At 42.6% G+C, this 16370-nt stretch overlaps 1 protein-coding gene across 1 annotated transcript; it reads right to left on the bottom strand.

The window, feature by feature from the left end:
• Positions 1-5120: 5120 nt before the first annotated feature.
• Positions 5121-7828, bottom strand: LOC133424348 (protein piccolo-like). Its single transcript, XM_061714884.1, has 2 exons — positions 7356-7828; positions 5121-6668 (listed from the first exon to the last, which is right to left on the bottom strand). Exon 2 carries the CDS (start codon positions 6642-6644, stop codon positions 5805-5807), a length of 840 nt encoding a protein of 279 aa, XP_061570868.1. The 5' UTR covers positions 6645-6668; positions 7356-7828; the 3' UTR covers positions 5121-5804.
• Positions 7829-16370: the final 8542 nt, after the last annotated feature.

The raw sequence follows: 16370 nt of genomic DNA, 5'->3' as shown, positions 1-16370 counted from the left end.
AATAAAAAATCAATGATCATTTACGTTTAGGAGCCTCTGCAGCGCTTTTCTGCAACGGGAGTCAACCTGCTTCGTTGCCTAGTAACGCTGCTGAGAACGTGGGCATATTATTATGGGATGTATAGAGTTTGTAGCTAGTCAAAAAAAAAAAGAAAAAATATCGCGGGCGACAGACAACATGATATAAAGAAATATTTCTGCAGGTCCGTGTGTTTGTGTTTGCATGAGACGCTGCAGGGAAGCGTGAAGGAAAAAACAGCCCGACGACGCACAATGCGTCCGCGGGGTCCTAGTGCCAGCCATGTATGAGCGTTAGGCTGATTTATGGTTCTGCGGTACACCAACGACGTAGGGTACGCGGAGACACGCACCGTACGTGCGCGTCGCCGTGTACCCTACGCCGTAGGCTCTGCGTTGGTGTACCGCGGACCATAAATCAGCCTTTACCGTCGCTGACACCGGTCCGACTGGTGACCCAGTAAAAAACAACGCATTTAAACACAGAACATCTGGCTGGGATCCCAAATGGCTTAATAACCATAAATACAGCCCTTGGTTGTACCACAGTCCCCATGGTACATTTCCAATTTGTTGTTTAGCTTACATTTTTGTTCTGATGGAGCTTCTTTTTTTGGTAAGCAATAATGGTGAAAATAACACAGACAATAGATTGTCTTTCCAGTAGAATCACCAAAGGTTCATTTTTTCCCCAGTCAAATGCATGTAACTCTGTTATAACTAAACAGGAAAAAAATCTTCTACAATGTTTAAAGTATTTATAACTGATATAATCTCAATTGTGAATAGGGATGTTTTGTCACATATGCCGTCAGCACAAGCAGCCGTTAAAAGAGAACCAGAGGGTTTTCATAGAGATCCCTCTGAAATATATAGAAAAGATGCTCAATGCTCATATGGGTCAGACCTTTCAGGCCCATGACACTTTGGTTAAAGGTTAGATTAAATCTTATTATTTCATTGAAGTGATATCATTCAGCAATATAGGCCTACAATGATTTTTAATGTAAAACTTTGTTATATTGCTACATGTCCAATATGCCGTCCCACGCGCCTCGTCTGTTTAGGATTTTTTCGGTGGTACCACCGGGCCTGAAAGAAATTCTAGGGGAAACACTGACTATGATATGAATATAATATAACTATGATATAAATCTATTCCGTATATCTAAGTATATAAACAGACAAAGACAACATGACAGAATAGCAGAACACACACAGCTGCTGATCTTTAAACACAGTCTTCACTTTTATACCTCAAATAAACCATTTCTTTATATTTCTTCTTAAATTGTTTTATGTTTGTACATTCTTTTAACTCCAAATTCAAACAAATCCACAGTTTAATTCCACAAACTGATAGAAATAAACTTCTTTTTGTTGTACGCATGAATAAAGATTTGAAGTTTAAATGATAACCCCCTTCCCTCCCAATGAATAATTTCTGAATGTTTATCCGGTAGTGAATGATTTTTTGCTTTAAACATTACTGGTGCAGATTGAAATGCCACTAGATCCATGAGTTTTAGTACTTTAGACTGTATGAATAGTGAGTTAGTGTGATCTCCATATCCAGCCTTATGAATGTATCGTATTTCTCTCTTTTGAAGTACGAGTAATGAGTGGAACCTGGTTTTATAGTTATTGCCCCAAATGTCTGCACAGTAAGTGAAATATGGAAGAACTAGTGACCAGTAAAGAATGTGGTGATGATTTTTGCTGAGATGTTTGCACAACACATGTTATGGCACTTTCGTTCATACTTTTATAAATAAAAGTGAACTTTACACAACTTTTGAATTGATGATTTGATTTTGCATACAGATGCCGGAGGGGAAGGTGAAGAATCCCGGGAAACGCAGCAGGAAACCGGCCAAGATGGACCTGCGGGAGGAGCTGGACATGGTGAGCAGGGCTGGGGATCCATTCAAATGGAAACAATCCATTCAATTCTTAAGATTCAGAATCGATTATCAAGATTTGATTTGATTCCGATACTGATTTGGGTTTATGTTATTAAAACTGCTTTTTCATCTGTTGCATGAATGATATGACTGTAGTTCTGCAACATATTAATACCAGTATTATATTGAGATTCAACAGCAAGTATTGCAGCTAATGATGCTAGGGCTGCAACTAACGACTATTTTAATAGTCGACTAGTCACCGACTATTGAAACGATTAGTCGACTAATCGGATAATTATTAATTTTTTCTTAAATTTAGTATGTCACTTTAATTATGTGGCAAATGATAATAAACACGAGAAAGATGGGTACTTCAATGAAAAATTGTGATAAAGTCCTTTATTTTCTGTAATGCAAATATGTCATACATTCTGGATTCATTACAAATCAACTGAAATATTACAAGCCTTTTATTATTTTAATATTGCTGATCATGGCTTACAGCTTAAGAAAACTCAATTATCTTATCTCAAAAAATTAGAATATTCTGGAAATCTTAAACTGTAAGCCATAATCAGCAATATTAAAATAATAAAAGGCTTGCAATATTTCAGTTGATTTGTAATGAATCCAGAATGTATGACATTTTTGTTGTTTTAATTGCATTACAGAACATAAAGAAATAAAGAACACAATATTCTAATTTTCTGAGACAGTCCTGTAGATATTTTATTCAACTTTGCCGCTGTTCATACAAAAAGTTAAGAAAATGTCCTATTTAAAACCAAGGACAGGCACAGTGATCAGTCACACATAAATCCATGAATGAATAAACATCTATCCATTATTTTTCATTTTTTATGGACAGGCAAATGTGTTATATAAAAAATAAAATAAAATGTCTCATATTTTTTCTGTATCAAGTGGGTGAAATCGGTTCTGGATGGGAGGACGTTCTCTGGGTTGAACTGGTGTTGTTGAAACCCGTCACTCAGACCCGACGTGCTTTCTCTTCAAATGCTTGTGCATTACCAACGTGCTCCCGTGATAAGCAAGGTCTGCTTTGCAAACCTTGCAAGTAATCTTTTTATTTACCGTATCGAGGCTAAAAGGCTCCAAAACTTTAGAAGTTTTGTTACATGCAGCGGCTCTACAGGACGGGACGCCGTCATTCTGTTTACCCGCTACCGCTCGGCAGAGACGCTATCGCGCATGCGCGACTCTCGGCAGAGAACGTATTGAAGTGAGATGCCTCACTCCGTTGGAAAAACACGTCTGGCGACTATTGTCGACAATGGAATTCATTGTCGACAATTTTGATTATCGATTTTTGTCGACAACGTCGACGAATCGTTGCAGCCCTAAATGATGCTGTAAGGACCAATCAGCTCCCAGAATGCTGATAGAACTGAAACAGAAACATCGTGGGGCAGAATTACCAAACACATCCAGGGAGGAAACAGAGACGGAGGAAATCAGTTTTAGTTTTTCCTACATGCCGTTTTTATTTTTTCAATTTGATGTGTTTTTCGGTTTTTAATTTTTGAGAATTTGGTTTTTAGTATTTTATGCAAACGAACCCTAATACAGTATATAAAGTAATAAAAAATAAACAATTTATGCAATTATAACTGAAAACTTTTAATGTTTTCATACCTTTTAAACATATTTAAAGGCAAGAACGTGTTTTTTTTTGTTTTTGCCCATGGTCTTTTGGGCAAAAACAAAAAAAAAATCCAAAAGTTAATTGTATGAAATAAATAACTGAGAAATAAACAACTCAAATATTCCTTTCAATATCCATTTAAAGTGCAATAAAAGAAAGAAATTGCAACAGCTCCACAGGACATGTGTAAATTAAATGATGTGACTACTGGGATTTAAGTTCACCGGGTGAAAATGTAATAATGAAAATAAATCGATCTTTAGACATAAGAATCAATTTTTAGGAATTAATATGAAAATTATTTTAGAATCGGAATCCAGATCCAGACCTGCAGGTCCTCTACAGACCACTAGGGTCCAGATCCAGACCTGCAGGTCCTCTACAGACCACTAGGGTCCAGATCCAGACCTGCAGGTCCTCTACAGACCACTAGGGTCCAGATCCAGACCTGCAGGTCCTCTACAGACCACTAGGGTCCAGATCCAGACCTGCAGGTCCTTTACAGACCACTAGGGTCCAGATCCAGACCTGCAGGTCCTCTACAGACCACTAGGGTCCAGATCCAGACCTGCAGGTCCTCTACGGACCACTAGGGTCCAGATCCAGACCTGCAGTCCTGCGTCCTGTTTCATCCCTCCATGTGTTCCCTGTCAAGTTTTGCCATAGTTTTCGGATTCTTGTTTTAAGTTCCTGTTTTCTGAATCCTGTTCAGCAGTGCTTTTGTTTTTGTTTTGTGAAATAAACACGTTTTGGGAACTCCTGCCTCCTGCTCTCCTGCATCTGGGTCCTACGACAACCTTCCTGACAATCATTTATTTTGAGAGTTCAGTTAAAATGGTTGACTTGGATAATCATACAAATTCATAGTTTTCAACATCCTCTCAAACTATTTTTACGTTTAAAAATAAATCTAACTTATTCCAAAACAAACTTTCAAATCCTGAAAAGATTTTGATCAAACTAAATCAAACAGCTCATCATCCTCCACGTACTCGCTCGTGAAGAGAGATGAATAAAACTCAAAAGCTTGCCTTCTGATCTGACCAGGCTCAGTGAGCTCCTGCCCCGTGTCAGAGAGCAGAGAGTGGACCACTTTCCTCTGTCCATGCTTCTTCTCCAGGCCAAAGAATAAGCTAGAGGGAGCATCCATCGCTGTGATGTTCTGGACCCGGGACCATACCAGTGCACCCTGTACCCTGTACCCTGGTGTCCAGCAGGTTGGCTAAAGCCATTTTTTTGGACTTGAGGATTTCAATATATCCTCGATTTCCTGTGGAAGCACTCATTGTTTCTAGCTCCACAATCTCAGTCTCCAGGTCTTTCATAGATCGACAGATGTCACGTGTGACATTGAGAGTATACTGCTGACACAAAAGCTTTATCTCAGTCTTGCCATGGTCCCACCACTGCCTAAGACATGTAAAATCAGCTCTCCTGTGTCTAAAACCAGTCCAAAAAAAACCTAAAAGCCTTGCTAAAACCTTTGTCAAATGTTAAAACTGAATTAAAATGCCAGTATGCACTCTTAGGTAAAATGTATTTAATGGTGACATGACATAAAACCAAAGAATGATCCGTAAAACCAGCTGGCATTATTTTACACAGCTTAAAAACATTAAAATGGTGCTTAAAACAAAAACGATCAAGTCAGGCTAAGGAGATTCTGTCCTCTCTCAGGTGGGACCCCGTGTACTGTCTGTAGTCTGTGTGCATACTTCTCCACACATCCACCAGGCCGTGGGAGTAGACCAGCTGCTTCAGAGCGTGTTGGGAGGCTGGATGAGGCTCTGCATGATTACGGTCTAAAAACTCGTACTTGGTACAGTTAAAATCCCCACCCAAGAATAAAAAATCCTCCGAGCCACAGAAATTCAGTCTAGTGTTGACTTTTTCTAGAAAGTTCTTCCTCTCTGTACCGTTTGTTGGAGCATAAATGTTCATAAAAAACAGGGTGTGATGTTCAAACTGTGCCTTGACTAAAAGACACCTCCCCTTCACCACATGCTCGACCTCCAGAGACGATAGAGTAAAGTTCCGAGAAAACAGGAAGCCCACTCCACCGCTGAGTGTGGTGTTATGGCTCAAAGCCACCTCTCCTTCCCACTCTTTGTTCCAATTCACCTCATTGCTTTCATCACTGTGTGTTTCTTGTAAAAACAGAACATCAATATTTTTCATCCTTGCTGTGTCAAACACCAGTGCCCTTTTCCTTGTCAACACACGGCCAAAGTTCCGGGTGAGACCGGTGAGACAGCCCCGGGGGTCGGCCATGAGGCCCGGGCAGACCAGCGAGACAGCTCGGGGGGACGTCCCCGAGGCCTAGGCGCGGGGCCTGGGGGGCTTGGCGTGGGGCTTGTCAGACGTGACGGGGACTCTGGACTTGATGGGGACTCTGGGCTTGGCGGGGACTCTGGGCTTGGCGTGGGGCTTGGCGGGCGTGGCGGGGAAAATTGGCTTGGCTGGGGAACTTGGCTTTGCAGGGAAACCAGGAGCCCGGGTCCGTGGCGCTGGCTGCGGGGTAGCCCGGGTCCGTGGCGCTGGCTGCGGGGGAGCCTGGTTCCGGGGCGCTGGCTGCGGGGGAGCCCGGGTCCGTGGCGCTGGCTGCGCGGGAGCCCGGGTCCGTGGCGCTGGCTGCGGGGGTACCCGGGTCCGTGGCGCTGGCTGCGGGGGAGCCCGGGTCCGTGGCGCTGGCTGCGGAGGTACCCGGGTCCGTGGCGCTGGCTGCGGGGGTACCCGGGTCCATGGCGCTGGCTGCGGGGTTCCGGGACCATCACCGGAGCGGGGGCTGATGCGTCCAGGACCACCACCGACGACGCGCCCGAGAACACCGCCGGAACAGCGGCTAGCTGGGGCTGACATCGACGCCGTCGTCGGTGTCGCCCCAGAGCCTGGATGCTCCGGGGGCCACCCCGAGCCAGGCGTGTTTCCCAGAAGGGGGATTCCTCCTCGTCCGGGGAGTCCAGTTCGTCAGGGTGCCGCCAACCAGGGATCATGAGTTCCGCCTCCTGGTGAACGATGGCCCAGAAGGCGGCACTCTCTCCCGCTGGGTCCATACTGGTCGGACCGTTATGTCATGTCTGGATTAAGGTGTGGACCCAAACACAGGGGAGCAGGAGGCAGGAGGTCAACGAAAAAAGGGTTTATTTAACAAAAAAACAAACTAATAGCGCTGCAGAGCAGGATACAAAACAAGAACATAAACATGGCTACAAAAACCTGACGAGAAAAACATGGAGGTAGAAAAAGTATGGTCCGACAGGGAACAAGGGAAAGACAAGACCAGATATACTCGGGGGATAACGAGACACGACGAGACACAGGTGCAGACAATCAGGGCAGATGGCAAAACAGAAACTCAAAGACTGGGGGGAAAGTGTAAAAGCCTGACAAAAACATTAAAAGAGATAAATAAGAGTAAAACCAACAGCTTCATCATCATTAAAAACCGAGTTGCTTTCTCACCTTAAGCATTTGTTTTCTCAGTCTAAAAATTTCGTGATCAGTGAGATCTGATGTAGCTCTGTTTTTAATGACATGTCTTGCTGAGTTGTAAAAAATGAGCTTGTCAGGAAAATGCTCTATATCCAGGCCTTTCATGCCTTTTGTCTGCTGCAGGTAATCTTCAAACATGGTTTCAGAGTACAGTTTCTGTTCCTGACTGGCAGTCGTCTGACTGCAGGACATGTCACTGCAGTCAGATATGCAGCCTTCACTGTCGCTGCTGTCTGCAGCACTCGGTTTTGCCCACAGCCGACCAGCCTTACCTTACTGCCGCTGCGCAGCAGGAGCCGGCCGCTCGGCCGCCGCCCCCCAACCGAGTCCTGCGGAGCCGTGCCGGCGCGGTTAGGACAAGCTTTAACAAGGTGTCCCTCCTCACCACAGCCGAAAGATTTTACAAGAGAGGAAGTTGCAAACAAAACATAATCAGTCATCCACACGAACAAAGAAACGATAATTAAATTCTTCATTCTTGTTATTTAGGATCATAAAGAGCTGTCTCCGGTAAGATACAACATGTTTTAACAGTGGTGACTTACAACCAGACAAGATCTTTTTAACTGGTGATATCACCTTACCGTGACGACACAGCTCTCTAATCAGGAACTCATCATTGATGAATGGAGGAACATTTGACAGCGTTATTTTAGGTGCTGGCTGCGTCAGCGGCAGCACAGGCTCAAACAGCCCATTCACGGTGATGCCCCTCTCCACCAAACATTTCACCTGCTCTTCCCTCTAAACACAAAACCACGGCTTTGTTCATACGGGCAGCAGACATGAGTGAGCTGTGCCCGATGATCTCCCCCACAGCCAACGCCACCTCCTCCACGCTGCACGGAGAGCCGGCACCGACCTTGATGCCATGCTTCCGGGACAGCTTGGAAAAGCTACTGGAAGCCATTTTGGCCTCTGAGTGGTCCTCCAGCCAGACAAAGCCTGGCTGGCAAAAAGAAGAAGATACCCTCAAGCCCTGAACCGTCACATACTTTAGTGATGTCAGTGGCACGTGATTAAGTGTGTGAGGGTGTGAGGGCTCCAAATGTTACGTACCCGTATTATAAGTTTGGGAATGATCATCCTACGGATGTTTGAAAACAAAGTGTAGCCTATATAAAATTCAACAAAGAACACAATTTAAATATGTGCACAGTACAATATGTATTTCCTTGTTAATGTAGTGTCTTTCTTTCAATCTATCCATACCAGCGCATCCAGTATGCCAGGCTCAATCGCCGAGTAATTTCATTTTTGTAAGAGAGCGTGTAAATTGATGGTAACCTGAGCTAAATATTACAGGTATATCATTACTATTTACTGCAACGTTTTTGTTCAACTTGCTGAAATTGTTTAAATTTGTGGTCATAAATAAATGAATAACCAAATTACTGCCTGACTTGTTTGTGTTGGATCTAAAACTGTCTTGCTAGTATTTACATGTATGCATTTTTGTTAACATAGGGAATCTTAATTCAAACACTACTCAGATTAAAGAAAAGCAAGTCTTGTTTATTCAACACCAGCAGGTCAACTGAGGATTCCTGAGCTCCCTCAGCCTCTTTTCTTGTCTTTAGTCTTGAAGAAAGTCCAAAACTTCATTTGTCCTTTTTTGGTTTTCTTCCCTCCGTTTGTTGGTCGCTTCCTTTTTGTAAAGGAAATAATAAGACCATTGAAAAATCATCACGGGACAACAGTTTCTGAATTTAAATCACCAGTGGGCTATGTATTTATACTTACAGGTGAACTTCTTTCTTCTCGCAGTCGCACATGTATCTTTTCCTCCGCCCCCTGTTTTGTTTACATTCTCCCTGGTAACCTCCTTTTATGTCACATCGCAATGAACTGTGGGTAATTCCCTTTCCCAAAGTCTGCGGAGATGCTGACTTATGGTAAGTGAGCAGTAAGGGCTCAAAATGTCTGCTGGGAGCCCTCGCAGCCCTAAACCCTTAACGACTTTAGGAATGGGACAGCCCTGAACCCTTAACGACTTTAGGAATGGGACAGCCCTGAACCCTTAACGACTTTAGGAATGGGACAGCCCTGAACCCTTAACGACTTTAGGAATGGGACAGCCCTGAACCCTTAACGACTTTAGGAATGGGACAGCCCTGAACCCTTAACGACTTTAGGAATGGGACAGCCCTGAACCCTTAACGACTTTAGGAATGGGACAGCCCTGAACCCTTAACGACTTTAGGAATGGGACAGCCCTGAACCCTTAACGACTTTAGGAATGGGACAGCTCTAAACCCTTAACGACTTTAGGAATGGGACAGTCCTAAACCCTTAACGACTTTAGGAACGGAACAGCCCTGAACCCTTAACGACTTTAGGAATGGGACAGCCCTGAACCCTTAACGACTTTAGGAATGGGACAGCCCTGAACCCTTAACGACTTTAGGAATGGGACAGCCCTGAACCCTTAACGACTTTAGGAATGGGACAGCCCTGAACCCTTAACGACTTTAGGAATGGGACAGTCCTAAACCTTTAACGACTTTAGGAATGGGACAGCCCTGAACCCTTAACGACTTTAGGAATGGGACAGCCCTGAACCCTTAACGACTTTAGGAATGGGACAGCTCTAAACCCTTAACGACTTTAGGAATGGGACAGTCCTGAACCCTTAACGACTTTAGGAATGGGACAGCTCTAAACCCTTATGCGCACGTAAGTGTGTGAGTCTGTGAGGGTAGAGATTGGGATTCAGCTACAGTTTTTTGGTCCCTGTGAGCAGAACAGCATCATCTGGTGGATGAGACAGGAAGTGTGCTGCTTGGTGAAGGTGATGGGTTTGTGTCTGGAGGACAGAACAACTGTGTTTCTGATCTGATGGTGAAACATCAGAGAGGCTCCAAGAGATTCACCTGCCAGGTTGTTGAAGGAGACAGAGTGAAGATAGATGCTGAATACACGCTGGACTTTACAGGTAAGACACCCTGAAATCATCAAGACAAGGAAATGAAGGAGAGAAGTACAAAATATAATCTAAACTATTTGTTATAATCACAATAAACCTCATACATGTATAATTCATTCATATCTCCTTTGCAATCATGTAGTTGAATCCTTTGATTCCAGATTCCTCTCTGATTGACACCAGCGTGATCATCGGATCAGCAGCCGGGGGTGATGCTGGTTCTGGCTGCTGCTGTTATTTTCATCATATGCAGGAAGAAAACCAAAGAAACAGAAGATCAGCAGAATGAATCAAGTATGAAAGTCATCAGAAAACAGCATATGTGCAGAACTGAACCAGCTGATGATTGAAGTCTCTGTCTCAGATTCCACTCCTGGAAACTCCAGGAACCTCCAATAACTGCAGAAGTTAAGTCCTCTGTTGAGATGAAACACAACTCTGAGGTCTTGATCCTCCACAGATTTGTTCCTGGTGTCTTTATACGTGAAGAAAACTACATTTATTCTTCTTTGAAGAATAAGACATTTAAAAAATGCTCAAGTTAAATCTGAATTTTTCTATAAAATCTTGCTGGAGTGTTTTGGATCAGCTGATATTTTTTTGTTGAGTCGTCCTGATAATAACTTTAATGCAGAGCAGAAGTTTATTAGTAGAAACATTATTGACTGAATGAACCTGATGGACATGTAATGATGTTGTTGACTAACTCTTGAAATGTGACCTTTGTTTCAGATGTTCAGCAGCTGATGCTCCACAATGTGAGTATCAGAGTGCCGTTTCTTCCCTTGTGGTCAAACATGGAACTGCAGCAACGTTGATGTTCAGAGGTCGATTCCTCTCTGGAACAGTGAAATCAAGTTGTGCTTTAAAACAAATGTTTGTGTAACAGAGTTTAAGAGACATTTCTGTATTTGTGTTTGTCTCCAGGATGATCCAGAGAACAATGTTACTTATGCTGCTGTTGGTGGTTTCAATCCAAATACTTCCACTAAAATAAAGGGAAGTGACTCCCTCAGATGTGGTTTTGCTTCTTCATAATGTTTCCATCTTAAATGTGTTTTACGGGACTATTGTAGGATTACGGAGAGTAATGCAGAGTTTAGCTGAGAATCTGTCAGCAGATACTTTTACCTCCAGTGAAGACAGATAGATGGAGGACAGCAGGTCCTTCCAGTTCTTCTAACATTTATGAGGTCATTTATCAGGTCAAGGAGGAAGAAGATGTGGTGACTTTGGCTGCGTCCCAATTCTCCCCCTCGCCCTCCTTTTCTTCCCTAACCCTTACTTTTGCGCGTTCCCGTGAAGGTAGTGGTGTCCCAATTCCTCTTTTCACCTAGGGGGAGGGGGCATAACGAGGGCTAGGGGCTGAGAATAGCCCCTTCAAATCGAGGGTTTTCAGATGCTGACTTCGCGAGCGAAGGGGTATGAAAATTTCCCAGAATGCTTTTCGTCGTCATTTGCAGACTGAATAAAAAAAAAAACATGGCGTACATTTCTTAGTGAATAAATCAATATTTTGAGTTAGTTTCTGCATAAAAATGCGTTTTGATTACATTTCTAGCGACAAATCCACCCGCTTCGAATGCAATCAGTCCATTGAATGGGATTTATCAGTGTGTAATCAGAGCTTTCAGTGGTGTGAGTAGACGGGATACTGTCTACCCGGTAGATTTTTTATCATGATTCTTTGGGTTGATAATGGCTTTCTCTATGCATTTTAACCCAGCTACTGTCATCATGAATTAAAAAAAAAAAAAATGCGTTTTGAATACATTTCTAGCGACATTTTGGAGTGGATGTAAATGGACATTTCTTGTCATCATGAATTTAAAAAAAAAACACGGCGGACATTCCTTATTTTTTAATCAATATTTTGAGTTAGTTTCTGCATAAAAATGCGTTTTGAATACAGAATGCTATTTCTTGTCATCATGAATTAAAAAAAAACACGGCAGACATTTCTTATTTTTTAATCAATATTTTGAGTTAGTTTCTGCATAAAAATGCGTTTTGAATACATTTCTAGCGACATTTTACTTTCATAATATTCACTCAGTGGTCAGTGGATGTAAATAATCACTCGTTTGCCCGTTACGTAACCTACGCCGTAGGGTACCCGCTCGCCAGAATAAAGGCTGATTTATGGTTCCGCGTTACACCAACACAGAGCCTACGGCGTAGGTTACGCACTCCCGTATCCGTTGACCAGCCAGACCCGCGCATACACAACGATACATGAGTTTTTGTCGCACAAGGTACTGTTTGTTACCGTCAGTTTGTAAAAGCATGTTTTAACACTAGCATTCGAAGCCGGTGAGCTTATAGTGTGGCGGACACAATTACGGACCTCGCACCCATCAGGACTGTAGGGAAGGGTCACGAGTGTTTTACGGTTGCTTAGCAACGCGTGTTCAGTTTCTGTTGTCAGCTGTCAGGTCTGTTATCAGTTGGATTCCGTTGTCTCGGAATAAAGTCTTGTTTTACCAACCTCTGGAGTCGAGCTTCATCCTGCCACAATAGTAACGTAACATGGTGTCAGAAGTTGACATACATTTGATTTTTCTTGGAAAATGCAATATTTTACGATAGTTTCGGCATTGAAATACATTTCAATAATGTTTCTAGCGAGAAATGTGTACTTTATTTACATAATCTTCATTCAGTGAATGTAGGCTATATATTTAGTTTGTCAGTTATTATGGAGATTATGTAGGTATTTCTATTGTTGCTATGGTGCTATAGATGTTGTTATAATAATAATAAATAATTATAAATCATTTTGAATTAATTATTAGTTATATATCAGACTCAATCTCCAGAAATGTATTAATAATTTATATTAATAATATTGATATTTATTATAATAATAAATACACCTGTAAGACAGACCAGTGTTTATAGCCAACCAGACATTATCAGACCTTAATGACAAGTAATGTGACTGTACAACTGTACAACTTGTGATACTGTACAACGTATTAACTTCTATAAGACTGCATTACATACCGTAATGACTTTATCCAAGAATTCATAATAGATAAACAAGGGGCAATGGAAGAGAGAACTCAATATTTTATTTTTGAGTATCCATATTCAAGTATGGCAAAGATTATCTTCATCATCATCATCTTCAGTTTCAACCAGAGCATGTGAGCGGAGTGGAGCGGAGTGGAGCAGCGAGAATTTCCGCTCCTCGCTCACAAAGGTTGTCACCGCTCTGCTCCTCCCTCAAAGTCGCAAAACGCCGCTCCACCCATAACCGCTCAGCGCTCCAGTAACACTGCACCCCGCTCCGCTCCGCGCTCCGCTCCGCGCTCCGCTCCGCGCTCCGCTCCAAAAATGTTTGCATGCATATAAAATGCACATGTTTACCTGAAGTCTGCGTACTGGAACTCAAGGCCGGTTTTGGGGCAGGGGTGGGCTGTTCCCACACCCAAACGTACGCGGCGACGCGCACCGTACGTGGAAATGCGCTCTTTTTTTTGCTATTAAAACATGATTTGTAATGTGAATTTGCAAAACTTAAACTACAAATAATAGTTTTTGACGTGACATCAGAGATTGTGCATGCTCTCTGTGAAAGGATGAGGCAAATCGGGTCGCAGCTGCTTCAACTTCACGAGGAGCGACCAGGATTTCAAACACGCTTGATTTTCTTGCGACCTCACGATTCGTGATCGGGAGCTCGTCGTGAGGTGTTACTCTCTCGGACCCGATCAAAAAAAAAGTCGCACGACTGGAAAATCGGCTCAAAACGAGCCGATAATCGCACAGTGTATGCCCGGCTTTAGCTAACTCTCTGTAGTGTAACTGAAGTAAACACGATGCATTCTGGGATATGTTTGGACACGCATCAGGGCCGTGATATGAGGGGTAACGGAGCGAAACTGGAGCGGGATGACGCCCCGCTCCCCCCGAATCATCCTAGAAAAAAAACTCCCGCTCTGCGCTCCTTTCAAAATTCGCCGCTCCGCTCCTCCGCTCGCTCACGCTCCGCTCACATGCTCTGGTTTCAACCGTCAAAATCCACATCATCATCATTATCATCCTCCTCCTCCTCTTCTTCCTCCTCCTCCTCCTCCTCCAGAGGGGAATACACCTCAGGTGACACATGATCCTGATAGTCTTGTGGGAGGTAAACATGAGGGTCATTCCAAAAACAAACATTTGGGATATCCTGAAACCTCAACCTCGCATCACGCAGTTTCCTCTCCAACTGTATCATGCTGCCAACAAGAACAGCATTAACACCAGGGTGGTTTGTGTCATTCTTGGATGTCTGCAGGGATGCATGCTGCTGTTGAAGGTGTTGGATCATGTTGCTCATCTCACGCTGAAGCAACCCCTTCTCCTCAGTAGCCCGGTTCTTAAGGTGTAGTGCATCAATCACACGTCTTTTTAAGGACCGTGGAACATCACCCTCTTCCATCTATAAGGATAAACAGGGTTAAAGAATCATTTAGAAAATCATTACATATAGCTTGTAGACAATTTGGCAAAGCAAAGACTAGTGTATTTATAGAGCAGTGCGTTGCTCTCAATGAATGGCTTAGTATTTAGTATGAACATAACATCCCCAGAATTTATCTCTGCATTTCATTGGTGATTTCCATCCGATTCCTGTGTTGTTTTTTTTATATCGTCTCCGATATCCGATCTATATATATTTATATATATATCTCTATATTTCAAAGGGATGTGATTTTTGAAATACACTCACAGTGTCATCCAAATACCCAGGAAAGGAGACATCACATGCTTCCTGGAAGTCCAGCTGTGATGGGAGCGAGGTCGTCTGTGGTGGCCACTGAAGGCTGTTATACTCGGCAATGTTTTTTTTTAGTCTCCTGATACAGCTGTTTATTTGTTTTGACAGCCTCACAGCAATGCCCTGTCCATCTGCAACAGGACATCAAAACACAATGAGACTAAAGCTACAGTGAATGTAAACCTACAGTGTATGTAACAAACACAATCTCTGAAATAACACACAACTGACGTTGGAAATATTGGTTAATTAATACACAAGAATTACAAATTCGAAGAGACCTTGAAATATTACAATGTATTGTCTAGAAACTCAGCTCAGACATGTTATCACATCTTTAAGCATCCGAATCTCCCCAGATTGTACGCAATCAACTCCTGCTTAATTTTGGTAAACCAGAATTGGAAACTCAGAATTTAGTTTTTTTGCTGGATTTCAATGAGAACATCAGAATCAGTGCTTAAGTGCTTGGACCTGAATAGCAATATTTTAACTACACGAACCCCAGCATTTATAGTAAAAGGAATAGAGAATCAGACTATCAGAATTACCGTACCTACCAAGACAAATCTTCCGTTAGTCCTAAAGCAATAAAGTTTGGGGATTTTATGTGAACAGATAATATTTACATGCATGCCTAAAAAGTATTTGAAATAGAGATAACTAACAGTATAAAAGCGCATAGCAAAATGCGTTGATTGATATATGGCTCATGTATATAGTAGTTATTCTACCTGGGTATTTCCGTTTCAGCTGGAGGAGAGTGGCTCTCTCCCTTGCCTCTTGCCGTGCTTTAATAAGGAGATCAGACCTGACTTCCCGGTCCAGCTTTCTCAGTGTTGACTGGAACACGTCATCTGTCTGACGCCATCTCCTTTTTAGATTGTGTTGGCTCTCTATTTTGTTAAGAAAAGACTCTACCCTAAGCACAAGAAACATCAAGTTAGTGTTCTCCTCTCCTCTTCCCTTCCTCTCTTCTCCATTTCCATTTTTATTTATTATAAGTATCTCATAGCTATCATTGTTGTCCATCGCTCCTGTAGTCTCTTATGCCGGCCCCCCTTTTTTCTCATTTGTGCATGTTTGCAGGCCGGACCCCCCCCCCCCCCCCCCCCCCCCCCCCGCTGCTGCTGCTTCCACCTGCCTGCCGTAATAATTGCTCGGGGGTTTACGTTTATGTTTATAATTATATTTATGTTTATGTTCATGTTCTGGGTCTCTAGAGACATCTGTTGTATTAGACGCTATAAAAATAAAATTGAATTGAATTGAATTAGTGTTAAATCTGTAGCTGCAGCGCATCTATGGAGTTAAATTGAAACTGAATACTTGGCTTACTGGATTTGATCTGCACTTGATGACTCCTCAGTATGCAATCTGCAAAGGAAGATGTTTATGTTAAAACCAATAAAGGTGAGACATGTCATGGGCATAATGTTTAAATGCTATTCTGCATAAATAAATCAGAAAGGGAGGAACAGAGTGACAGAGGTTGAACTCCATCACAGAGATAAGTAATTTAGCTAAATTTCATGGGGCTTACACTATAAGATTTAAGTTAAGGTTTAACTTACTTGAGTCGGTCAAGCTCAA

Source organism: Cololabis saira, chromosome 23 (assembly GCF_033807715.1).
Source record: "Cololabis saira isolate AMF1-May2022 chromosome 23, fColSai1.1, whole genome shotgun sequence".
In the NCBI taxonomy this organism is placed as follows: domain Eukaryota; kingdom Metazoa; phylum Chordata; class Actinopteri; order Beloniformes; family Belonidae; genus Cololabis; species Cololabis saira.
This window is presented reverse-complemented; position numbering and strand designations above follow the sequence as displayed.